General features: G+C 45.8%; 1 protein-coding gene across 1 annotated transcript in view; it reads right to left on the reverse strand.

The window, feature by feature from the left end:
- Positions 1 to 23,524, reverse strand: part of LOC113437954 (perilipin-3-like) — a 39,201-nt gene extending 15,677 nt beyond the window's left edge. The window contains exons 1-5 of the mRNA XM_087935611.1: positions 23,316 to 23,524; positions 23,086 to 23,225; positions 13,794 to 13,877; positions 6,102 to 6,187; positions 4,753 to 4,948 (exon numbers count right to left, since the gene is read on the reverse strand). Of these exons, the coding sequence (XP_087791737.1) occupies positions 4,753 to 4,948; positions 6,102 to 6,187; positions 13,794 to 13,877; positions 23,086 to 23,225; positions 23,316 to 23,524 (715 nt within the window). The remainder of the gene's footprint in view (positions 1 to 4,752; positions 4,949 to 6,101; positions 6,188 to 13,793; positions 13,878 to 23,085; positions 23,226 to 23,315) is intronic.
- Between the last annotated feature and the right edge of the window lie 2,411 nt (positions 23,525 to 25,935).

The raw sequence follows: 25,935 nt of genomic DNA on the forward strand, positions 1-25,935 counted from the left end.
GGGTTTGGAACCTACCTGGAGGACATGCTCCTCGATCAATTAGTCTGCGGGTCAAGGACCTCCACCTGCAAAGCGACTCCTCGCAAAGAAAGACCTCAACCTCGCACAAGCAGTCGAGGAAGCCTTGGCAGCCGAGTTGGCAACAACATCAGCCACCGAAATCCAGGCCCTAGCGCCAAGCTGACATCACTCCCAGTCCACTCCGAGGAGGTGGTAGCAGAGGAACCCATAAGTGATGAAAATGAAGTCCACCGCCTATACAATGACAGACGGCCGCAGGTAGGAGCCAGACAAGAAAACAGCGGTCCTCCCAAGCACATCACCCTGTGCCTAGCCTGTGGGGGATCTCATCAGAGGGCCACCTGCAAGTTTAAAGGAGCCACCTGCAATAACTGCCATAAAAGGGGACACATCGCGAGAGTCTGCCAAGCCCCCAAAGCGCAGCACAAAGGCACCCTCCCTCGCACTCGGGACCACAGAGGCAAGTACTGAACTGTCGCACGCACCACCTTGCCAAACACACGTGCCACACTGTTAGTAAAATTTCTCTCTCCGTTTCCCTAGAAGGTAAACCGTGCCGCATGGAGGTTGACACCGGGTCAGCGCTCTCAATTATCTCGTGGAACACCCTTAAGAGGCTCCAACCAAGCCTATCCACTAGCCGGCTCCAGAGATGCCAGTTTGGCCTGAAGGACTACCAGGGGAAGACCATTCCTGTAATCGGCAGAGGCAAGTTCCTTGTCAGTTTTAAAGCTTTTAAAGGCCACCTACCTCTAGTGGTAGTTAACGGCAATCTACCCACCTTATTGGGGCTCGATTGGTTTCCCCATCTCGGCCTAGGGCTAACAGGAGTCCATGCTGTCTCAACCTCAGACACTGACTCCTTATTCTCTGATTACTCAGACGTATTCAGCGAAGAGCTGGGGTGTTATAAGGGTACCCCCATCTCATTCTCCGTTGACCCCCAAGCAGTCCCAATCAGACTAAAACCGCGTAGGGTCCCATTCGCTATTCGGCCAAAACTAGATGCAGAATTGGATAAAACTATTGAAACAAGGGGTCATTGAGCCAACAGATTTCGCCAAGTGGGAGACGCCCATTGTCACACCCTCAAAAAGACGGTAGCCTGAGAATTTGCTCGGACTACAAGACGACAATCAATAAATTTCTGCAAGTTAGCGCTTATCCTGTGCCCGTCATCCAACACTTATTACACACATTCGAACCAGGCACCATTTTTGCTAAATTGGACATGTCTCAAGCATATCAGCAGTTCCCTGTTGATAACCAAACAGCGGAACTCCAGACAATTGTCACTCACAGGGTGCCTTCCGATGCAAGCGTCTCCAATTTGGCGTAAGTGTGGCCCCGGGTATTTTTCAATCCCTCATGGAGCGGATTTTGCAGGGCCTCCCTGGTGTAGTACCCTACTTGACGACATCTTAGTCTCGGCCAGGACAGACCCCAACTCTTCCAAAGAGTTCGAGCTGTGTTAGAGAGGTTCAGACAGCATGGCCTCAAGTTGAAAAAGAAAAATGTACCATTGCCACTAGACAGGTGGACTTTCTGGGTTATAAAATTGACGCCTCTGGCATTCATCCCCTGGAGTCCAAGGTTAAGGCAATCCACGAGGCACCCACTCCAACCTCCAAAACAGAACTGCAGGCGTTCTTAGGGCTATTGAACTTTTACGCATCCTTTTTGCCCCATAAAGCCTCAGTAGCTGAACCCCTACACAGATTACTGGATAAAAAGTCACCATGGCACTGGGGGACAAGGAAGACCATGCCTTTAACGCCGTCAAATCACTAATCACGTCAGAGGCGGTACTTATTCAATTCGACCCTAGCCTCCCTTTAGTACTGGCAGCTGACACCTCCCCTTTTGGAATCGGGGCGGTACTAAGTCACAGGCTTCCCAATGGTGCCGAAGCTCCCATCGCCTTTTTCTCTAGGACGCTCTCTACCACGGAGCGCAATTATAGCCAGATTGATAAGGAAGCCCTAGCAGCTGTTGCGGCCGTGAAAAAATTTCACGAATTCCTTTTCGGCCATTTTTCGAGCTGGTCACTGACCACAAACCCCTCCTGGGTCTCCTAGCCGGGGACAAGCAGACCCCTCAAGTCCTCTCCCTAGGATGACAAGGTGGACTCTCTTCCTAGCAGCCTACTCCTACAGACTGGTACACCACCCGGGAAAAACACTGTCCCACGCTGACGCCCTCAGTCGCTGCCCCTTGCCGGCCCCAGCTGAAGACCCCACTCCTGTCCACGCTATTTTCGAAATTACCCAGTTGGACCTACCCATCACGGCCATGGACATTGCTGCTAAAACCAACACGGACCGAACACTCGCCCAGGTGCTCGACTGGGTGAGGAGGGGTGGCCGGGTGGCAATGTTGATAACAAATTCACACCTTTTAAGACTCGCATGCAGGAACTGTCAAGTCTGCAGGGCTGTCTACTATGGGGCACTCGAGTGGTCATCCCGGCCTCACTACGCACCCGAGTTCTGAAGCGTTGCACGAGGGACATCCTGGCATCGTGAGAATGAAAGCGTTAGCACGCAGCTACGTGTGGTGGCCGGGTCTAGACGAGGACATTGTCAATTGGGTAAGTTCCTGCAACATTTGCCAGGAATCCCGTCCTGCTCCCCCATTGCCACCCCCACTAGATGGGAAACGCCAGCGCCCCTTGGTCTAGGATCCACATCGACCTAGCGGGCCCTCTGCATGGGAAGATGTTCCTGGTGGTCGTGGGACGCTTATTCCAAGTGGATTGACGTGGCGCAGCTATCCACGACCACCACACTAGCAATCACCAACGTGTTGACACGCCTGTTCGTTACGCACGGGCTACCTGACTCCATCGTCTCCGATAATGGCCCACAGTTCGCATCGACTGAGTTCAGCCGCTTCGCTGCCAACCTGGGTATCCGCCACATTTTCACAGCCCCATTTCACCCTGCCAGTAACGGGCTGGCTGAAAGGGCCGTCAGGACCACCAAAGAAGCCCTGGCAAGGTTCAACAAAGATGACTGGCACCACAAACTCTCGCGGTTTCTGATGAGCCAGCACTCAACTCCTTGTTCAGTCACCAATAAGTCCCCAGCTGAGCTCCTGATGGGCAGGCGCCTGAGGACTGTATTGGACAGACTACACCCACAATACTGCCCTGACTCCCCCCTCGCTTCCTCATCGGGGGTTAGACATTTTATCTTACAGGAGCCAGTTTTCGCGGGGAACTTCACTGGAGACCCCCTGTGGATCCCGGGCGAGATCGTAGCCATCACCGGGCCGCGATCATATCGGGTCAGACTGGAGGATGGCCGCGTCTGGAGAAGGCACATAGACCAACTGCGCAGACGCCTCAGCACCATCGCCAGCAGGGACCCAGAGACTCTAGACGAGGGAAGGTTTCATCCTCAGCCTCACATCCACATCACGCCCGGCGATCAGCTCACACCTTCAACCGGTTCAGAAAGCCCGAACACAGACAGCGGCGCCCAGACAGTTGACCAGCCCGATCCCGCCTGCGAGAGCACATTCCCAGAGAGCAACCCTACGAGCCCAGGGCAGGCCCAAACCGAGGGGCACACTGGGAACACTTTGCCGACTCTGCCAACCCAGGCAGACCCCGGACGGACAGACAATGTTCCAGAACTACGCCGTTCCGGGCGCCAACATAAACCTCCTGCCTACCTCAAAGACTATGCATGTTCGCATCTGGGGGGAAGGGGTGTTATGTCCTGAGAACTATAGGAGTTCTCACTCAGGTCCACTCACTTTGAGTGGGCGTTCTTTCCCCTTTCCTCATTGGTTGGTTCTCCCCAGCAGCCAGCTATAAAAGCAGGCTGCGGGGTCCAACCAGTCTCTGATTGCTGCGAGCCAGTTCCAGGCTTGGCAAGCACGGTCAGCCCTTTATTATTTAATAAAGTATTGTTGCACTCATGCTCTGGTTCAGCCTCTCATTGCTCAAACTTAACACTTATATAGTAGATTTGGTGGGCCTCTTTTGTTATGGCTCCCACCTTATGGAATATTCTTCCCCCTGAAGTGGTTTCTACTCTTCTAAATGTTTGAAGGTCCCTCAAGGACTAGTTGTGCCACCAGGACTGGAGACCCACGGGACTGGTGAAATATGGAGATGACTCCAGTGTAATAAATACATACCCTTTGCCTATTTTTTTAAACTTTTCTTTTTTGTGTTTGTCATTTAGAATCTTTATGGTTTTCATAATTATTGTTTTTTGCTTGGTGGGACGCTGCCTAGAATCCCTTGTTGGTGAGATGGGCAGCCACAGAAAAATAAATACACAAATAAGTAAATTTTGCTCTCTTCTGTGATGGTCCAGAAGGCACAATTGGATATTAGAGTTTGAATTCTACCTGAAACTCTTCTTACCTTCCATCTCTTTGTAGAAGAAGCTCAGGATGGTTGCCATTCAGAAACAACATTGGTAATTTGATTTATGCCACCAGAATTTTTTTTTAAAAAATAGCAGGACTCTTTCTTCACTCAAAGCTTCAAGGCAGGATGCCAGGAAATTTATTAACTCTTTTGTTTTGGTACTGGCAGTTTTATGATATTCCAGAGTATCTACATCTTATAATCGGGACAGGCGTTTGACTTTTATGAGAAATCATTGGCTGACTTGACAAAAAATGATCCCTTTCCATTCTTCAATCAATTCCAAAGCACTGCATTTCATACCCAATAGAAATGCCAAATTTTCAGTTATAATTTTTACTCACGTTGAGGTTCAAAGCTGTTCAGAAGTGGTTGTGCCCGGCTAACAGCAGCACCTGTGAGAGTCTTTACACCTTTCTCAGCCCCATCGCACACTGTCTGAAGGTAGGAGTTTTTTCGCTTAATGGAGGTGTAGTTTGAAGAAACCAAGTCACAGACGGAGCAAACCAAGGGCAGACTGCTAACTCTCTTCAAGATATTCTGACATTGAAAACCAAGAGAAACCACATCACTGATGCATTCCTGATTGATTAAGAAGCAACGTTGACAAATGGAATAAAAGCCATGCCATTTTCCTTATTGGGGGTCGTGGTGGCTCTGTGGTGAAGATGCTGGACTCGTTGGCTGGAAAGCCGGCAACCTAGGTTAGAGACCTGAGCGCCATGCAATGGAGACCCCATCCTTGCTCCAGCTTCTGCCAACCTAGCACTTCGAAAACATGCAAATGCGAGTAGATAAATAGGTACCACTCTGGTGGGAAGTTAATAGTGCTCTGTGACATCATCTGGCCACATGACCACAGAAATATCTTTGGATTACACTGGCCCAATGGCCTTGAAATAGAGATGAGCATCGCTCCCTGTTGTCAGCAACAAATAGCAAAGTAAAATCTGAAGGGACTCTTTTTACCATTTGTACCTTTTTATCATTTTTCTAATTAAACCCCTCATCTGAAGGAATTATGTTTTGTCTTCAAGGAATAAATGTCTAGCTACTGTATATTCGTTTCCATAGAAAAAAATAACAGATCCAGAATGTGGGCCTTTGTAACTGACCAAAACAGAGATAGTATGTAATATATTCTGGGATATTTTTAAATACAAAATCACATTAATTTCCTCTAGACTGGTCCCAAGTCAATCTTCTGAGAAATTAAAAAGTTATCCTGTATTATAACACACATAGTGTTTTTGGATATGGGTTTGTGGGGAAATAAATCAAATCAAATCATTACATGATATGCATTAATTTCACATCATAGGAATTGCTTCTAAATCTCTGATAATCTTTCATTTGGTTTTTTTAAAAGATGAAGCTCCTATGCAATCCATTGAGCAATTAAAAAAAAAATCCGTAAAGTCTGTATGGCCTCAATCAGATTCTTGTTGAACACCTGCAATATCTCCCTATAATTTTTTAAAGGAAATGTTGCTGGGTTCTCTATTCTCCCAACACTCTTTCTTTCCTGTCATTTTCCTTAAATCTCTTTGCAACATAAGATAACAATATGAATGAAATGAAAGAAGACGTGAGGTCAACCTTCCCTTCCTTGGACTATGTTGGAAATGTCTCAAATCTCAACAAAACAAAACAAAACAAAATATAACTTCTGCCCTCGACAAGAAAGAGCTACCTCCTCTTCAAGGCTTTCGTCAGAGGTCTCTGAAGACATGGTACCTTGGTCTGGTTTCATGGAAGACATGGTGGGTTCTCTGGCCACTAGAAAAGAAGATAAATTGTTACCTAAAATGACAAGTAAGGATCATATAATAGCAGTCAGCTGATCCAAGGGCAGCAGACAAATGTCACCTTCTCGGTCTAATGATGAAAAATCCATCCATACATTTTCACTCTAACTATGAAATCTACTGGCTGACTTTGAGTTGTTTGCTACAACTCATCCCGAACCAACTTAAGGGCTGTTCTGAACACAGAATGGGGAAAGGATGAGAAAAATAAGTACACTGCATTGAGTCTCTTGGAGGAACAGTAAGACATAAATGTAGCAAATTAATCAATAAGGAAAAATATATTCCAATAGCTATCACTTTTCATTTATGGAAATTCTTCCATAGTTGAAAATAAAACATTTCTGGCACTCCTGAAGGCATATCTATTGTACTTTCCTTCTTCTTCAGAATATTAGGAAGTCCGATGGGCCCTTTTAAAGAAAAAATATCCTCTAAGTCAGCCATCCCCCACAACCTTTTGGGCATTAGGGACCGGTTCTGTGGAAAACAATTTATCCACAGATCGTGTGTGTGTTTGTGTGTGTGTGTGTCTGGTGATAGTGATGGTTTCACATGCTACCTAGATTCCATCAGGGGTGGGATTCTACAGGTTCGCACCTATTCACTAGAACCTGTTGTTAACATTCTAAGCAGTTCAGAGAACCGGTTGTTAGAAGAAATTACTGGCCTAATCCTGTAAGGAAGGCAGGAAGGAAACATTCTGGTGTTGCTTACAGAAACTGTCTCTCCATTAACTCTTATTACATTCTTGGCAGGACTAAACTTCCTGTCTCTGGAACTTCTCTGGAGTTTTTTTTCCCCTCCTTTGCTGGTACTTTGCTTGTGTGGAGTGACCATTCAGTTACAATGGCATTGAAAAAAGTGACTTATGACCATTTTTCACACTTATGACCGTTGCAGCATCCCCACAGTCATGAGAGGCCCGGCGAGGGGATGTGTACCTTGATGTGAGTGATGTTGAGTTGGTCACGCCCAGCCAGTCACATGACAACCAAGCCATGCCCACCAGATAAGCCACACCCACAGAACTGGTTGTTAAAAAATTTGAATCCCACCCCTGGATTCCGCCCAGGCACAGATGAAGCTTTGCTGGCTTCTGAGCCCAGTTCCTAATGGGCCACAGTTCAGCACCAGTCTACTGCTCAGGAGTTGGGGACCCCTGCTCTAAGTGACTCTTTCTAGGAGACGATAAGGCAAAGCGAGGTGACAAAGTGGATTAATATCAGAAGCAGGAATCAGGATAACCGTTAGGCTGCGGCATAGAAGATCTATTCAAGCCTATACACTAGAATCTAGTCAACTAAAGTTTAGCACTATATTGGTGCCAGATAAAGAGTTAGACTTGAAGTGCTTGCGGGAACTCAAGGACGCTAAGCTGAGGATGCCCCATCCCAGTTCTGCCCACCTCTGCCTGCTCCTACACCTTTTTTATATATATTAGTGGGTTTGCTTGCCTAGGAATGACAGTTCTAGAAATCCATTCCAGTTTCCCACAATGGAGTAGTGGGACCATAGTGCTCCAGAACCAGCAGTGTTTAAACTCAACAATGAAGCTCTTATCCCCCCAGTCTAGAACTGGGAGAACTTTGAATTACTCCAATCACCTTAACCACCATACTTAACAACTCACAGTGTTAACATTTTGGAATGCTTCCCATTGGCGAGGGCTTTATTGGCTCTCAGGATGATACTTCCTGTGACATGTTTCCAAACTTTATTCCCCGAGTGTACTGGGCTGTGTTGAAGCAAGACAATACTATTTTGTCATGGGCTAACCTGTGTCAAGTGGGGAAAACCACCAATAGGACAAGCTATGGAATTTCCATTGTTTCTTCAGTATGATAAGCACTCATGCAGGACATGTTTTCAACCAATCAGACTGCATATGTAAATTGACATCATTATGAGTTCTTCCCCCATTGGTTTTCAGCAGAAGTTCAGTCTATAATCTTATGCCCATTATTTGGCAAATGAATCTCTCTATGAATCCAATGGAGCTTATTTTAAGTGAACATGCATAAAATCAGGGCTCGCAAGCCATAAAACCTTGACTCCCTTAAAGAAAATTTATGGTTATCCTTTCAAGGCAATGACTGACGGATAAACAGTTTTAGTAGCTCCAAACATTGATGGCCAACATGCTTCGTACATTTTTCTACGTCAAATCTATAATCACCATTTTAAGAGAGATGTTAAAGAGTGGATCATTATAAGCAAAAGAACCTAAACCTTTAATAACTGTGTTCCAGGGTCACAATGGAAATATTGGTGCACATTAGTTTCCCGAAATCCTAAAACCCGGTCTCCAAACTTGGCAACTTTAAGATTTGTGGACTTCAGCTCCCAGAATTCCACAGCATAGCTGGCTGAGGAATTCTGGGAGATGAAGCCCACAAGTCTTAAAGTTGCCAAGAGACCCCTGTCCTAAGGTGACACCTTGAACAGAAAGATTCCAGTTATGTACCATTTCCCCCAAAATACAACCTATCCTGAAAGTAAGCTCTAGCTTGATTTTTACATGTGCACCCAATATAAGCCCTACCCCCAAAATAAGCCCTAATTAAGATCCCGCCCACTCCACAGGTAAAAATTAAGCTAGGGTGGGGATGGGGAGACGGAGCTGCCCTACTACTTACCTTTGGACAGTTGTAGCCAGGCCTCGCACATCCCGACACCTGCCTTGCTGGCCCATTTCTTCTGCAGCCAGCAAGGCTGCCAAGGCTTTCCTGAAGGTTTCTGTATCTGATAACAAAGCTCCAGATCAATCTGGAACTCTGTTATCAGCTGCAGAGGCCTTCAAGAAAGCCTTGCTGGCTGCAGAATTTGAAGTTCCTGAAGGCCTCCGACAGTGAAAAGGAGGCTGGGGATGATGTGTGCAAATGAGGTTAGTCAGTGGATGACTTCCCCAGTGCCTTTTTTGGTGGCAAAAAATATAAGACAGGGTTTTATTTTCGGGGAAACACGATTGTTAAAAGTTCATGGTGCAACCTTCTTCTGTACAATGATATCTTTGCATTTATAAAAATGTAAGTTGGTTTGCAAATGAGACATATTATCCAAAAGAGTTGAATTAAGAAGGGTACAGAGGGCCCAGGAAAACCATATCTAATCAAGTGCTTGTATGAAAAGGTTGGATTACAATTCCAAGAATTTCCACCCGGCTTAAATCTGTAGAACTGTAAAGTATCTTTTTGTTTTGAAAGATGTGGTGATTTTCCTTTTTTTAAACTCAGGGTTTAAATTTCTCAGGGAAAAAATAACCTGCTGTGAGTCTTTAGCTCCAGCAACAGAACTGATACGTTTTTGCTGCACATGGCAGTAGAAACACAGCAAATACTGCCTTACACATGTTGTACATGGTATTTATGTGTACTGCTTATAGAAATTTTGAACTGTACCTCAATTCTGTCTCTTTCTGAGTACATGAGAGGGGAATATTGTACTTAAGGTCTATAAGACCTTAATAATATTGTACTTAAGATCTATATTTGCTCATCCTGGATTTATTTGATTCTGGTGTTCCTCTCATGAATTTTGGATTCTTTACATGTTTCCTTCTGCTTTTAAAAATGTTTATAACAAAGGTATTAAACTGATTTGGGAATGATACACTACCCGGTCTGTATCGTTCTCCATAGCTAACTATCTTCATCAACCATCACAATAGGCTAAAATTGGAGGCCTCGCTAAGTTGCTGTCCCTAGTAAATCTTGTCTGATATCAAAAAAAGCTAATCAAGTTAGCCACCAAAAGATCCCAAGATTGGGAATTAAAATAGGAACATTCCAGGAGGAGGCAGTATCTAACCATGCCTGTATTGTTCCTAACAAAAAAATAATAATGACATAGATACATCTTCAAGAGTGAAACTTGATTCCAGGGAGATCTTACTTTTTAAAATAATAACAGATGTGTCTTCCTAATGCAGGGAAATATATTCTGCTCATGTTCACATTATTCTTATACCTATTCCTGAAAAACAGGCCGAATTTAAGCAAACTCTGGTTTAAAGGAAGTCTTGTTGATAGGAGCAACATTATATTAAGCACTTATTGACAGTGAAATGATGTTGGATTCTTTTATGCTTCTTTTAGTGCAACCTTTGCTTCTAAACTTATTGTGGTCCTTGAGAACAGTCCTTGAATGCTAAATGATGTGCAAACTTTTTCTAAGGAGAATGCCAGGTATTATTTTTTTGCTTGCCAAGCTTATTAAAGGTCATGAACAATGCCGTTTGCATAATTATATCATTTCAGAACTAAGAGAAGGATGAATCATCTATTTCCCACAGAGACATGAGAAAACAGCCTGATATTCACCTCAGACACCCCATTAAAATGCAAGGTAATGGTGCACCTGTTCGCATGTCCACCGAGAGGGCCCGAAGCATATTTCTTCATTATTGCATTCCAATGACACCACTGACATTTAGCTACCATTTTCCCTCACTTGTTTTGAGACCCAACGGTTTACCAAATGTCCTGGGGGGATGAGTATCCTGCCTGTATTAAAAGTGGCAAACCGAAGAAAACAAGAGTTCCCATAAACGGGGAATTGGCCTATAACTACATCTTGTGGATTTCTAGCACAGCAAATCATAAAATGGCTGCAAGAAATTCCCCCCAGCCACCCGAGGAAGAGAAATTGTCAAAACAAAACAACAGAGAGGGGTGAAGGCCACATCAAACCCTTCGGGAGTAGAATCTCTCAGTGGAGCTTAAAGTGCATCTGAAGGGCTTTTGGATTAATTGGTAATCACGTGGTTTTGTGACATCATCAAAGCTCAAAATCTTCTTTTGCTACAGGAGTAACATGGTGCAATCTTGAATTCTGGATCAGTTTTTTTTTTTAAAACGATCCATCTAGAGCAGGGGTGTCAAACTCACATCATCAGGGCACCATCACATGGCTTATCGCAACTTTTCCCCCTTCACTAAACTGAGTGCGACTAGGGCGTGATACATCTGGCCCAACACCCCTGGCTAGAGTCATGGCAGCTAACATATTTTCCTTTTATTAGCAGATTTTTAGTTATTATTCGAAGGTTTCCAGGTCTGCCTGTGATTTGTGAACCACCTAGAAAGATATGGTTGGCTTTAGGTAGAGCGAGGGCATTGGGAGCAGTTCTTATGGTATTATTTGTTCATGTAAGCTAGGAATCAGATTTAGGAATCAGATTTAGGATCTCAGCCTGACAACATAGAGTGTCATCCATAAGTTATCTCAATAGGCAAATCATTTTGGAGGATTGAGTGGGCACATTTGAAAGACTGAGACAAAGGGGCAACACTTGGAACTCTTGACATTGTACACATTTTTGTCCTCCTTGTAGAAACACAATATATTCCTAAAAACCTGTTGGATAGTTTGAATTTCCAATAGCTGTTGGATTGCGGCCTCCATGAGAACCCTCTTTGTGTTGTCTTTTGATATGAGGCAATGTCTGAAGAATCTTGGGGGTGTGGAGAGAAATTTGAGTATGAGGCCTAGTCTCACTATGTTTAGGACCCAGGTGTCTGTCGTGGTTGTCTCCCATTGATTTGTGAATGGTCCTAAGTGACCACCAATGGGAGAGTTGGACCTGTGGTCACTTGTAGCGATGGTAGGTTGACCTCTGGAGCCAAACCCTATCAATGACTTCTTCAGCTTCAATCACAATAATACACGGGCAAACAACCAATGCAAACTCAAGGTAAACCACTCTAAACTCAATTGCAGAAAATACGACCTCAGCAACAGAGTGCTCAACTACTGGAATCCCCTACCTGAATCCATTGTTACAGCCTCAACCCTCACAGCTTCAACCTCAAACTGTCTACCATGGACCTCACCCCATTCCTAAGAGGTCCTTAACATACATAAGAGCACCAGCATGCTTACCATCCCTGTTTTACTGTCCCCATTTATCTGTATTTACTTCCTTTGTTCCTGTTTATGTTCATACTTATACTTGTTATCTTGTACATGCTTGACAAACAAACAAACAAACAAATAAATAAATAAATAAATGTAATGTTGGGCAGGGAAAGGGGAAGAACAGTCAGAATCTCATCAATGATGTTTACTCAGAAGTAAATCCTACAATCTCTGTTAAGATGTAATCCCAGGAAGATGTGTATAGTAGCTTCCTGTGAGAGTGTCTTTGTGGGAGTGATCTTGGGAGACTGGGCCCAAAGATGTTGCCTGGGGGAATGGTTAGATAAGAGACAGCATAGTCCACAGCTCGATAATAGGCAAGGCAAGAGGCTGAGAAGAGACCCTCCCTAATTTCTCAGGGTGTAAAGGAGATAGGGAAGAATTGTACTTCAGATTTGAAACATGTTGGTAATGTAGTCTTACAATAAGCCTTAACACAGGGGTGTCAACTCGTGGCCCGTAGACCAGATGCATCATGCGCTGACCATACCCACATCCGGTATAGCAAAGAGGGGAAAAGTCATGATATGTCACGTGACGATGCTATGATGACACGAATTTGCCCCCCCGCCGCCTTAATATATCTGGTCTTGTTTCCTATCTGATCTACAGTTCCAGATCAGTATTTTTCAGACTTGTTAACTTTAAGATCAGCTTAAAGAATTCCCAGAATCGGCCCCCAGAATTCCCCAGCCAACATGAGTTGAAGTCCACAGATTGTAGACAGGCTTGAAAAAACATCACTGCAAACTGATGGAGATGGCCTCTTCCAGAATTACAAGTCAACAGGGCTTTGGGTTAAAAATTCAATCAATTACAATCTCAATACATTTAGAGGCAGCAGAGCTGAGGATAATTCACATATTGCTGTGACAGTTGTATCTAAGAATAAACATGTTAAAAATCCCTGGGAATATTTGCACTGACATTCGTTAATCTTGCATGAGTTATGGATGTGATTCTTTGAAACATTTTAACCCATACCTTGCAAAGAAAAACCTCTAATGAACCTCTAATTCAAAATTATCATAATGAAAAATTCAGAAAAGTAGAAGAGTTAAGCAGGTAAGGTGTTAAAAGCAACAACAGAATTAAGATGATTAATTTTCCAGGCCTAGCTTACTAAAGACATTTTCACCAAGTGCTTTAAGATCAGTCAGTTGGGAATTAACAAACTATTCCACACTGTCACAAGTCAGAACACCGATTCTGGGCCAAAGCAACCATAGATGTGGGTGGGCTACTGGGGTTTCTCCCGAACCCCTGGCTAAGATTCTGTGCCATTCGGAGAACCTCCAAATCCCACTTCTGGCTGACCCTGCCCACTCCACTGCACCCCTCTCAGGAGTCCCCACACGGTCCATTTTTGATACAAGTAAGTGCAGGGCACAAGCAGAGGCTCGGGGAGGGTGAGAAACAGGCCTCCTAAAAGTTTGGGAAGGCCAAAAATGGGCTCGTTTCCAGCTTTCAGAGAGCCTCCGGAGCCTGGGGAGGGCAAAAATCCCCACCACCGTGGTGCAGGAGGCCAACTAGGCCACACCCACCATGGCCATGCTCACCCAGCAACCAGACAGAGAACCCTTTGCTAAAAATTTTTGAAACCTACCCATGGAGCAGACTCATCTTAACGATGACATCACAGCTATTATATCACCTACCTGATGGGGAGATATTGGAGATAGCAAACTTCTCAGGTGCAATCATCATTGCAAAGGCCCTACGCAGTTTATATAATGTTGATTCTAGAAATAAAGAATGCAATAAGGGAAAATTGGTTATGCAGCTCCCAACTATTTTAAGCCAAGGCCTTTGCAAATAGTTTGTACCCTTCTAAAAAGAACTAAGTTCTTGAAATTTGGGGTGGGGGGTGGGGGGGGGTTGGTCTTGACCTTTTGGGGGAAAAATACATTGATGACAAAATCAGAAGGACATCAGATCATCTTCATTTGAAAAAAAAAGCTTAATTGGGCTAGAGCAGAGTGAAAACTGGAATCTAAAAGTCTGATAGTTATTAGGTCAAGTCAACTGATGAATCTGGGCAAAATTTAGTACCCTCATAGTGGTTGACTGATACAAGTCTTATGTTTCTTTGGTGGACAAGTGAGAAAATGACTTGATTTTCTCACTGGTTATAGTATACCATTCTAGAAGAATTAACCTGGAGTAGAGAGCAGTCTTAATGACTGCTGTAATATTAGAAGAAGGATAGATTCAAGATCATATGAAGTCTTAATACCACTTTATAATACCTTGGTAAGACCACACTTGGAATATTGCATCCAGTTTTGTGGCCATGAAATAAAAAAAGATATTAGATTTAGAGTGCAGAGAGGAACAACAAAAAGGATTAGGGACTGGAGCAGAGGTGGGTATTCAGCAGGTTCTGACCAGTTCTGGAGAACCAGTAGCGGAAATTTGATTAGTTTGGAGAACTGGCAAATCCCACCTCTGACTGGAGATTTTACAGTATCCTTCCCCTGCCACGCCCACCAAGCTACACCCACAGAACCAGAAGTAAAAATTTTTTGAATCCCACCACTGGACTGGAGGCTAAAAAATGGTTGAAGGAATTGGGTATGTCTAGTTTCATGAAAAGAAGGATTAGGGGTGACATGATAGCAGTGTTCCAATATCTCAGGGGCTACCACGAGGAAGAGGGAGTCAACGTATTCTCCAGAAGAGAACCAAGAACTAGAACTAAGGAGAAATTTCCTGAGAGTTAGAACAATTAACCAATGAAATGCCTTGCCTCCAGAAGTTTTAAATGCACTTTAAGTACATTGGAATTTTTTATGAAGAGATTGGACAACCATTTGTCTGAAATGGTATAAGGTTTCCTACTCGACCAGAGGGTTGGACTAGAAACCTTCTATGATCTCTTCCAACCCTATAATACAGTCATTCTGCTTTCAAGGGAAAATGATTAAGGGACGAAAATAATGAGGCTTACAAGTTATGTAGGATGGGTACCCAGCAACAGAAATACAAATCCCGTCTCACTTTTTTTCCAAAACCTCTTTAGCTTCAGGGAGGGGCGTCTCTCCTTTTCTGGCCCCCAAAGTGGCATTTCCCTTGCACAGACAGGAGGAAGCTCTATGGTCAATGGAATTCTAATCCCACCCATTTATTTCCTACCTCCTCACAAGAACGCATCAACAATGCCCAGGTTGCTGTTTAGAATATTGGCAATATTCTATAGAAGGCCTTCAGAACTTCTCCCTTGAAGGATGCTCCATTGATTGGCAATGAAATACTCTTCCCAGAGCATCTGAAACTGACATTTTATGGTTGACTGAATTTTTTTAAAAAAATCATAAAGAACTAAAACCATCCGCCCAACTCTAAAACAAGTTACAGGGTGGTGCTTAAAACATTTCTGTACGTTAAAAACCAGACCACCCTCTTTATTCTTTTTTAAGGAAATAACATGGGGAAAAAATTAGAAAGACATTACCCCACCCCACTCCAAAATAGGTTTTTAAGGAAGTTGTATCTAAAAAGTGGTATTTGATAGCAATACACAGTTTTCTGCCTTGTATAAATTTAAGTAGAAAATTGTCCCTGATTAAAAAAAAAAAACAGGTAGCAAATCTGAATGAATGTGCAGCTGTTTGAATGAGGCTTCTCATTGGTGGTTTTTTTCCTCGTTAATTTCACAGCTTTGGGCACAAAAAAAAAATCAGGCTCACACAATGAATTCTAGTTAAGCTGATTCATTGCTCATGCTTAATCGAGTCAATTAATAGTCAGCACTGAATTGGCACGAAGTAAAAATCAACAGAATTCAAGAGTGGTTGGACTTAGACCAGTGGTGGGGTTCAAATTTTTTTACTACTGGTTCTGTGGGCGTGGCTTGGTGGGCATGGCAGGGGAAGGATACTGTAAAATCTCCAATCAGAGGTGGTATTTGCCAGTTCTCCTAACAACTCAAATTTTCCGCTACCGGTTCTCCAGAACTGGTCAGAACCTGCTGAATACTACCTCTGACTTAGACCTCTTGTGACAATATAATGACTCCAGGCTGGTCCCTCTCTTGACTCCACCCACAGCTTGTCCATCTCCTACACTTTCCCATGCAACTTATTGTAAATGTTGAATCCATTCCTCTTGCATTTTTCAAAGTTTTATGTGGACATTAAGGTTAAAAAAGAATGGTGTAGAAATAACATTCTATCTCCTCCAATAAAAGTATTTGACATTTAGAGACGAGGAAGTGCAAATATTCCATTTATTTACCCACTCATGTACTCCTTCCCATACTCAAAGGATGAGCAATATTGTTTAGAAGTAGCCATAGCTGTTGTGAATATTATTGCCATTATTAATTCTAAAATACAACTCCTGATATGAAAACCTGCTCTCAGAAACCTTTGTCTGGGATTGGGTTTGACATTAATTCTACATTTAAAAAATGACCCACAAGCTTCTGCCAAATCAATACTGTTTTGAGCCAGAGAAGTATTGATCAGTGCCGTTATCAAGACTAGCTGAGACGTTTTTGTTTTTCGAGGCTCATTCGTTAATCTACATGGAGCTGTGAGTCATTCGCTTTAGATTTCCAAGCAGTGGAGAAAAAAAACACAAAGGGAAAACAAAAGACTTTGAAGGAATCTCAGGACAGAAATACACAGAATCCATTTTTCTTGGCGAGTGAAAATAATAAAAGAAATCAGGCGTAATTGCAAATGGCAGTTTCTTCCTCTTTACTCGTATCATTTATACAGCTGTGTATGGCAGAATGCAACGAAATTACAATCAGATCTTTCAAATAAGCTATTGAACTCCACTCTTTCTTCAGAATTATGACGATATAATTTTGGAGATGAATTTTACATTGTTCTTAGCCCATTTCCCCCCCCACTCCCAGCCTCTGCCTCTGGTTATCTCTTTTTATTCATTTTGCTTCCGCATAGGGATGAGTGGATTGATTGATTTATTTAGAGATTTCTGTATCTTGCTGCTGACTTATTTGGGTTTCTCAAAGCTAAGTCATCACCTGAAAAGCTAACCCTCATAAGATTTTTTTTGCTTGGTTTAGGTGGCTTTAAATACTGAAAATTCTCAAAAAAGGAAAAAGAAAACAGTATAAAAGCTCTGTTGTATGAGGATTCACTGACAGTATGTAGGACAATCAGATCTGGTCCACAAATATTTGGATGAGTTTTAGATGGCTGAAAAGCGACAAAGCCTTACCTCAAAAACATTTCGAAAGCAGTAGAACGCAGCTTCTAAGATCTGCAAGTGGGCATTGCACACCACCTAGAACATGGGTGTCAAACTTGATCTCAACATATGACGTATCGTGACATAACATGATGCTTTTTGTCTTTGTGCAGCACTTTGACAGGCCTGGCCTAGGGGCTACCATACGAGGACAACTTATGCATGGTAAAGATTGCTTGGAGGTGGGAGATACTTCCAATGTAATCTACCAGATCACTTGCATGGATTGCTCCTCTGACTATGTCAGAAGGACAGAATGCAAGAATGCAAGTGAGTGGTCAGACGAGGAGACCCGAACTCATTGGCAGCCTCATACTGCAATGAACAAGGACACACATTTAATTTTGCAATTACTAAAATTGTTGGAGGAGCAGGCATAAAAACCAGTGGTGGGATTCAAAAAATTTTCTACCAGTTCTGTGGGCATGGCTTGGTGGTGTGGTGTGGCTTGATAGGTGTGGCTTGGTGGGCACAGCAGGGGAAGGATACTGTAAAATCTCCATTCTCACCCTACTCTTGGGGGAAAGTTACAGCAAAATCCCATTCCCTCCCCACCCCACTAACCTGCTTTCCAGCTCCGTTCTCCTGTGCAGGGTCACAAAAGAAGACCCAGCTGATCAACTGGGACTCAGGAGGGAGAGAATAGATGGGGGCAGGGCCAGTCAGAGGTGGTATTTTCTGGCTCTCTGAACAACTCAAAATTTCTGCTACTGGTTCTCCAGAACTGGTCAGAACCTGCTAAATACCACCTCTGATAAAAACAGCCAGGGAAGTGAATCAAGCCTGGGAAACAGGTCCCTCAACAGTCAACAGAATTTACCACCAGCTTACCAAAGGAGACGAGGGCTTGGCAGCCCAAGGAAGCAACAGCCAATGACTTAATAGCCTGTCATCAACACCCCAATCAAAGTCTAAAACAGGGGACTTCAAACTCGGCAGCTTTAAGACTTGTGGACTTCAACTCCCCGAATTCCTAAGTTAACGTGACTGGAGGAGGAATTCTGGGAGTTGAAGCCCACAAGTCTTAAACTTGCCAAGTTTGAAGACCCCTGGTCTAAAAAGCCACATACAATACACACCTTATAAAAACTACACAGAGAATAGCCCAGAGCTAGAGAGAAGTTCCCTGAGGATGGCTCCAGCATGAGTGCAAAAGCTCAGAAGGCAAAACTGGTGACCGACCCAGATTGGATCCTGCAAACCTTAGTCCTTTTCCACATCTTTCTGTGCCATCTAATGGATTCTGAATTTTTGCAGATCTACTCTCAGAGTGGGATTACTTTATATATTTCATCGCGGCAGATATGAGGCCACTTGCATGTTGCAAGTGATCAGGTTTACTATATGAATCAAGTACTTAGAAGTGATTGTCAGATACATAATCAGGGAATCCATAGAGAGGTAAGAAAAGTCAAACGCTGAAAGCCTTGACTGCATAACGAAACCCTTTTCATTGTGCAGTTACATGTAAGATAGGAGCAGGTTTACACAATGCAGTTTCCTCATCATCTTGACTTTTTTGGCCTTCTTATGAATGCCTGTGCCCATAATTTTTTTAAAAAAATCATGTACAATAAAATACCTTGTAATGTAACTCATTATTTGAGTAGAAATTACTATTAGCAAGCTCTGATGAGAGCTACTAATCCAACTGCTAATCTAACAAAGACCCAAGTGAGGGATAGTCAGAGTACAGTCAACTTCCAACCATTCATTTAGTGACCGTTTGAAGTTACAATGGCACTGAAAAAAGTGACTTTTGACCGTTTTTCACACTTATAACAGTTGCAGCATCCTCATGGCTACATGATCAGAAGTTAATGCTTGGCAACTGGCATGTATTTACAATAGTTGCAGTGTCCTGGAGTCATGTGATCATTTTTTACAACCTTCTGAAAGCAAAGACTATGGGAAAGCCAGATTCACTTAATAACTGTTACTAGGTGAACAACTGCAGTGATTCACTTAATAACTGTGGCAAGAAAGGTTGCAAAATGGGCAAAACTCAATTAACGATATAGGAGACAGAGGAAGAGAATTAGGATAGCCATTCCCTACTGTCGTATATCTCATACGAACAAAGGACGCGAGTCGGTGACTTGGTTCAGCTCATTTATTGGGATAAAACACAAGTGGGGGAATGGGGAAAGAGATGCGGCTTAAAAGCACTTTTTGCCGGGCGCTGCGGCCAATCGTGTCATTTTGAATCGCCCGCGATCGGCTCAGCCAATCGTGGCCAATTCCTAACGACCAATCAGTGTTGCGCACTCAGCCAATCCGGTGGCCGTGCGCTTTGGCCAATCCGGGCTGCCGGGTTTCGAGTATGCAAATGTTCGTACAGAACACCCCTCCCCTCTTGGATCGGTCCTACGTGACGTAGTCCCGTAAGTAGGCGGGGCTCCGTACTTCCCGGCTGGACCTGCGCAGGTCAGTCTTTTCTTGGTTGTCAGTTGGTTTGGTTGGGCTTCCTGTCGCTCTCCGCCTCGTCGATGGAACCACCTGGAAGGGTGAGTCAGGCCTCTTGCCGCGGCTCCCTCCTGGTCTCTCCGGGCTGGTCAAGCTGCTGGCTTCGCTGCTCCCGCTCGGGCTTTCCGGGCTGGTTGAGCTGGCTTGGCTGCTCCCGCTCGGGCTTCCGGGGCCGGTTGAGCTGGCTCGGCTGCTCCTTCCAGATGAGGCTTCGAGTGGGTCGCTCTCCGGTTCTTCAGGCGGTGAGTACTGCTGGTTTCTTTTTGGGTGGGTTTGTTCTTTTTGTTCTTTGGGGTCTTCCCTCCCCTCTTGGTTGGTGTTTTGCCGGTTCCCTTCTGTACCTGGTGTTTGCGTGTCGGTCGTGTTTCCCGTGGTGGTCCTTGATCTCAGTTGGTCGATGTGGCGTTTCCACGCTCGTCCGTCGGTTGTTTGAGGCGGTACAGTGTGGGCCTGTTGCTTGGGTGATCGTTGCCGGTATCCAGAGGGGGTCCCGGTGAGGTTTCTTGCATAGACCCTGTCTCCCGGTGCGAATGTTCTGCGTTTGCTGGTGGAGTCAGGGGTCTTTCCGGGTTGTATGTGGGGTGCAGGCTGCCAAGCGGTGATCGCAGTTTCCTCCCCATTAGTAGCTCCGCTGGGCTCTTGTTCGTCGTAGTGCTCGGGGTTATGTGCTGAATTAGTAGCATCCGGTTTATTTTGTCTTGTATGTCCCTGGTTTCGATCTTTTGGATGGTCTTTTTTGTGAATTGGACCATTTTCTCCGCCCTTCCGTTCGCTGCTGGGTGCGCCGGTGCCGTTAATGCGTGCTGGATCCCTCGTTCTACCAAGAATTTCTCGAAGGGTAGCGCGGTGAACTGGGGGCCGTTGTCTGACATGATGACATCGGGAAGGCCGTGGGTTGCGAAGAGCTTACTGAGTTCTCTGATGACGGCGTCTGTGGTAGTTGTCTTCATGTTGCTTACCTCCAGCCAGTTGGAGTAAGCGTCTACGGTTACCAGGAAGGTGTGTCCTCTGGTTGGTCCCGTGAAATCTACGTGGATTCGGGATCATGGCCCCCTAGGGGTTTCCCATTCCAGGATCGGGGCGGCGGGGGGGTTTGGTCTTGATTCCTGGCACTGCTTGCAGGAGGCCACCCAGGCTTTGATCTCCTTGTCCATCCCTGGCCACCAGGCATGACTTCTGGCCAGGGCTTTTGTCCTAACGATGCCGGGGTGCCCTTCATGCAGCATGCTCAGGACTTTTTTTTGTAATTTTTCTGGAACTATGACTCTGTCCCCCCACAGTAGACAGCCTTTTTGCGTTGATAGCTCTGTTTGTCGGCTCCGGTAAGCTTTGAACTCGTTGTCCATGTCCTTCTTCGGCCACCCTTTTCCCACCCATCTTAGGACCTGCGCCAGACGTTTGTCTTTATTGGTTGCTAGGGCAATGTCTGACGCGGTCAGGGGTAGGTTGGGTAAGGTCTTGATGCTCAGAGTGGATGTGGTGGGTGCTGGGTCAGCGTCCAGGGTGGGCAATGGTGTGCAGCTGAGGGCATCCGCGTGCGGGATTGACTTACCGGGGTGGTGGATTAGCCGGTAATTGTAGGCGGCGAGAAATTCGGACCACCTTGTCATCCTTGGGGAGAGGATGATTGGGGTGGCCTGGTCTCCCACCAGTATTCCCAGCAGCGGTTTGTGGTCTGTGATTATGGAGAAAGTCCTGCCGTAAAGGTATTCGTGGAATTTCTTTACGGCTGCAACGATTGCTAGGGCCTCTTTGTCCAATTGGCTGTAGTTTCTTTCGGGTTTTGAAAGGGTCCTTGAGAAAAAAGCGATGGGTGCTTCTTTTCTGTCGGTGAGGGTGTGGCTGAGGGCGACTCCCTACGCCCGAAGGGTGATGCGTCGCACGTTACCGTGATGGGGAGTGTCTCGCTGTACTGGATGAGGACAGCATCCGATGTGAGAAGGTCCTTGGTTTTGTTGAAAGCGTCCTCTTCTCGTCTCCCCCACGTCCAGGTGGCTGCCTTGTCGAGCAGCCTATGCAACGGTTCCGCCACGGTCGCCTTTTGGGGCAGGAAAACATTGTAGAAATTAATCAACCCCAGGAACGCTTGTAACTCCGTTTTGTTTCTGGGTTTCGGGGCTTCTTTGACGGCTTTTATTTTGCCCTCGGTGGGGTGGATTCCGTGCTGATCTAGTAGGTACCCCAGGAATTCGACCCGTGCCGTGCGCAGTTGGCATTTCTCCCTCTTAACTTTTAGTCCTGCACTTTGGAATCTTTGCAGTACTTCCCTTAGGCGCCCTCCAATTGTTTCTGGTCGGCCCGGCTACCAACACGTCATCAAAATAGGGCACTACCCTTTTATGCCCGGAGGAGCCTCTCCATTAGGCTTTGAAATACACCGGGCTACGCTGACTCAATTGGAGCCTCTTGCAGCGGAATGCCCCTCGGTGTGTGACTATAGTCTGCGCTTCTGCGGTTGCCTCGTCGACCGGAAGTTGCTGATAGGCTTGGGCCAGGTCGAGTTTGGCGAAAACCCTGCCCCCAGTGAGTGTAGAAGGTGTTGCACTACTGGGACGGGGTAGGCGCTTTGTTGTGGCGCACGGTTCAGGGTGGCCTTATAGTCCCTGCAGATTCTCACCGACCCATCTGGCTTTATCGGGGTGACTATAGGGGTCTCCCATCGGGCATGGTCCGTTGGCTCGAGGACTCCTGCTCGATGAGCTTATTTAATTGCTCATCGATTTTGGGGTGGAGGGCAAAAGGCACTCGCCGGGGTTTGAGGCGGATAGGGGCAATGGTGGGGTCAAGGCTGAGCGATATTGGGGCCCCCGGTACTTGCCTAGGTTGCCGTTGAAGACCTCTTGGAACTCGCGCCGAGCTGCTCCTCCCAGTCCGCCTCAGCGACGTGGTTGGTGCCGGTCACTTCTAGTCCCAACGGCGCGAACCATTGAAGTCCCAGGAGGCTGGGGCGGTCTCGTTCGACGATGGTTAGGGGAAGTATTTCAGTGCGCCCTTTAAATGTGACCTTGAAGTGCCCGATCCCTACCACGGGGATGCGATTCCCCTGGTAGTCTTTGAGGATGAGCTTCTGGCTCTCCAGCTCGTGCCGTTTCATGGAGGGTACTAGCCGCTTAATTTCCCGCCACGCGACCATGGATAGGTAAGATCCGGAGTCGACTTCCATCTTGCAGGGGCGGTCTTCGATGGTGACCTCCACGTGGACCTTCCGGCCATCCCAGTTGGAGGAATGGCTGACGATGACCGTCTGGTGCGTTTCCTCACGCTGGCAGTTTTCGTTGAAACGGCGGCTCCTCGCTTCCCGGCTCCAACGGCTCTCGCTATCCCGATCGCGGTTCCTCGGGGGGGTGCTGTCGCGTCTGGCATTGTTGCGTCTCCATGGGCTGCCGTCTCGGTGGCGGGGGCTGTGGTTCCGTTTGAAGCGGCAGACCTTGGCGATGTGGCCACGCTTGTTGCAATGCCAGCATATTGCATCAAAGAACCGGCATTCTGACCGCGGGTGTTTGCCGCCACAGCCGGCGCACTGGAACTTTGATTTTCGGTTCCGTGGCTCGTGCTGGTCGCGTCCCGTCTGCAGCCGGTGGATGTCCTCCTCGTCATCTTCTGAGTCGGAGGGGGATTCGAGATCGCCGTGGTGTGTGGAGGCGGCTGCTCGATGGTCGAATCCGGGCTGGTTCTCGGGGGTCGCGGTCGCTTCGGTCATGGCGGGTCGCTCCACGGTGCTGGCTTGCCGCAACTGGGCCGCTGATTTCCGGGTCGCTTCCGCTGCGGTGGCTTCGGCAAGGGCGTCGGCGAGGGAGATGTCGCCCTTTGCCATGATCCGGCTCTGTAGAACGGGGTCCCGGAGGCCGAGGACGACGCGGTCCCGCAGGGCTTCATCGAGATCGGTGAACCCGCACAGGCCCCGAGGTCTCTGAGGTCGGCCACAAAGTTGCTGACGCTCTCCCTTGCTTCTGATCGCGGCGGTAGAATTCGTGCCGGCGGATGAGGGTGGGCACGGCGGGTGCATAGTGGCTCCTCAGCAGCGGTTCGAGATCTGCCCAGTCCATGGCCTTTACGTCGAGCGGCTTGGCGAGGGCTTTTGCCATTTTAAACACTGCGGGCCCGCAGTGTGTGAGAAAACGGCCCTTTTCCTCTGCCCGTTCGCGTCCTTGAGGTTGCTACTCTCCAGGAACATGAGGAATCGGTCTATGTACGATTCCCAATCCTCCGTAGCTTGGTTGAAGGGAGCGGGTGGCACGTTGCCGCTGGCCATGCTGCCGGTTGCGGTTTCGTGGGCCACGTGCGGTGTGGGACTTGTTTTAATATCCCACCTTTGTCGCCAGTGTCGTATATCTCATACGAACAAAGGACGCGAGTCAGTGACTTGGTTCAGCTCATTTATTGGGATAATACACAAGTGGGGGAATGGGGAAAGAGATGCAGCTTAAAAGCACTTCTTGCCGGGCGCTGCAGCCAATCGGGTCGTTTTGAATCGCCCGCGATCGGCTCAGCCAATCGCGGCCAATTCCTAACGACCAATCAGTGTTGCGCACTCAGCCAATCCGGTGGCCGTGCGCTTTGGCCAATCTGGGCTGCCGGGTTTCGAGTATGCAAATGTTCGTACAGAACACCTACAATCTCCCAAAGTATGTCTGTTAAGATGAAAGTAGTAAAGGTTTAATCTGGCAAGATTCTGTCTATCTGATGTAAGCTACTAGAGAACTGAACATTTGGTTTGGTTTGAAGCTAGTATATGCTGTGAAGTTAGGATTGTGGTCTATAAAGTATATTTTGTTGATTACTTATTACAAAAATCTGTTCATACTGCCAGTGCTTGCATACAGTTTAAAGGAACAACACACCTCACTTAATCAGATTATCCCTCAGGCCTCCATTAAAGCAACCTTTTACTTATTTAAAGACAAATATCTCCTCCCTCCAGAGGTGGTATTCAGCAGGTTCTGACCAGTTCTGGAGAACCGGTAGTGGAAATTTTGAGTAGTTTGGAGAACCGGCAAATCCCACTTCTGATTGGAGATTTTACAGTATCCTTCCCCTGCCACGCCCACCAAGCCATGCCCATAGAACAGGAAGTAAAAAAATTTGAATCCCACCACTGCTTTCCTCCATAAATCTAATCCCTATAAAATGAGGTCTAGTACTGGAATGCTTGTTGAAATAGGTCCATTTTTATAACCTTCGAGAAAACCAGGCAAATGATCAATATTGGGAGAAAACCATTTTAAGATATTAAGATCATTATAAGAAGTTTGCCTTTGAAACTTTACCATTTAATTTCTTATTGGGTATGGTCCTTAAGCATAACTAATCAGGATGGTCACGTAGGACTGGCTGATTACAGTTGGAGAAAACAGGCCTGAAGGTAGAAGTAACAATAGCAAAGAATACTTCATTGGCCAAGTGTGTTTAGACCCACAAGGAATTTGTCTCCGGTGCATAAGCTCCCAGTGAACATACAAAGTAGTAAGTCATATATCATAAATCATAAGATATAATTATAAATCACAAGATACAAACAAGTGGTAAATCATAAGAAACCAATAGGAGAAGATATTAGATAAGATGAGAAAGTTGAGAAGATGAAAAGATGAGAAGGACAATAGCAACACAGCCCTTAAACAATGCAATACAATAGCATTTAAAGTTATATACCTGTAAACTGTAAACTTTTATAAGTTCACAGCGCTCTCTAGGCAGTATACAATATCAGCATATTGCCCCAACAATTTGGCTCCTGATTTTACCAACCTAGGAAGGCTGAGTCAACCTTGAGTCTGTCAAGATCAGACTCCAGATTGTGGGCAGAGTTTGCCTGCAATATTGCAATCTAAGTTCTATACCATCAGGGCTCCATGTAGGCCTTAGTAGCTTAATACCAGGATTTTGAATTGGACTTCGGTGCTTACCGGCAAGCAGGTACCATCCTCTCTAATAAACATTCAACGACTTCTGAATCTGGTGAGCCACAGCCTTTCCTCCCATCTGAAGGACCCAATTGGCATGTAGTACCAGTCTATAGTTGGAAGAGTTCACGTCACAGAGAACTCTGTCCCTGTTTTCAAACTCTACAACAGGGATGTCAAACTCATGGCACATGGGCAGAATGAGTCA

The sequence above is a fragment of the Pseudonaja textilis genome, chromosome 5 (genome assembly GCF_049901715.1).
Source record: "Pseudonaja textilis isolate UNSWEBS1 chromosome 5, rPseTex1.2, whole genome shotgun sequence".
In the NCBI taxonomy this organism is placed as follows: Eukaryota; Metazoa; Chordata; class Lepidosauria; order Squamata; family Elapidae; genus Pseudonaja; species Pseudonaja textilis.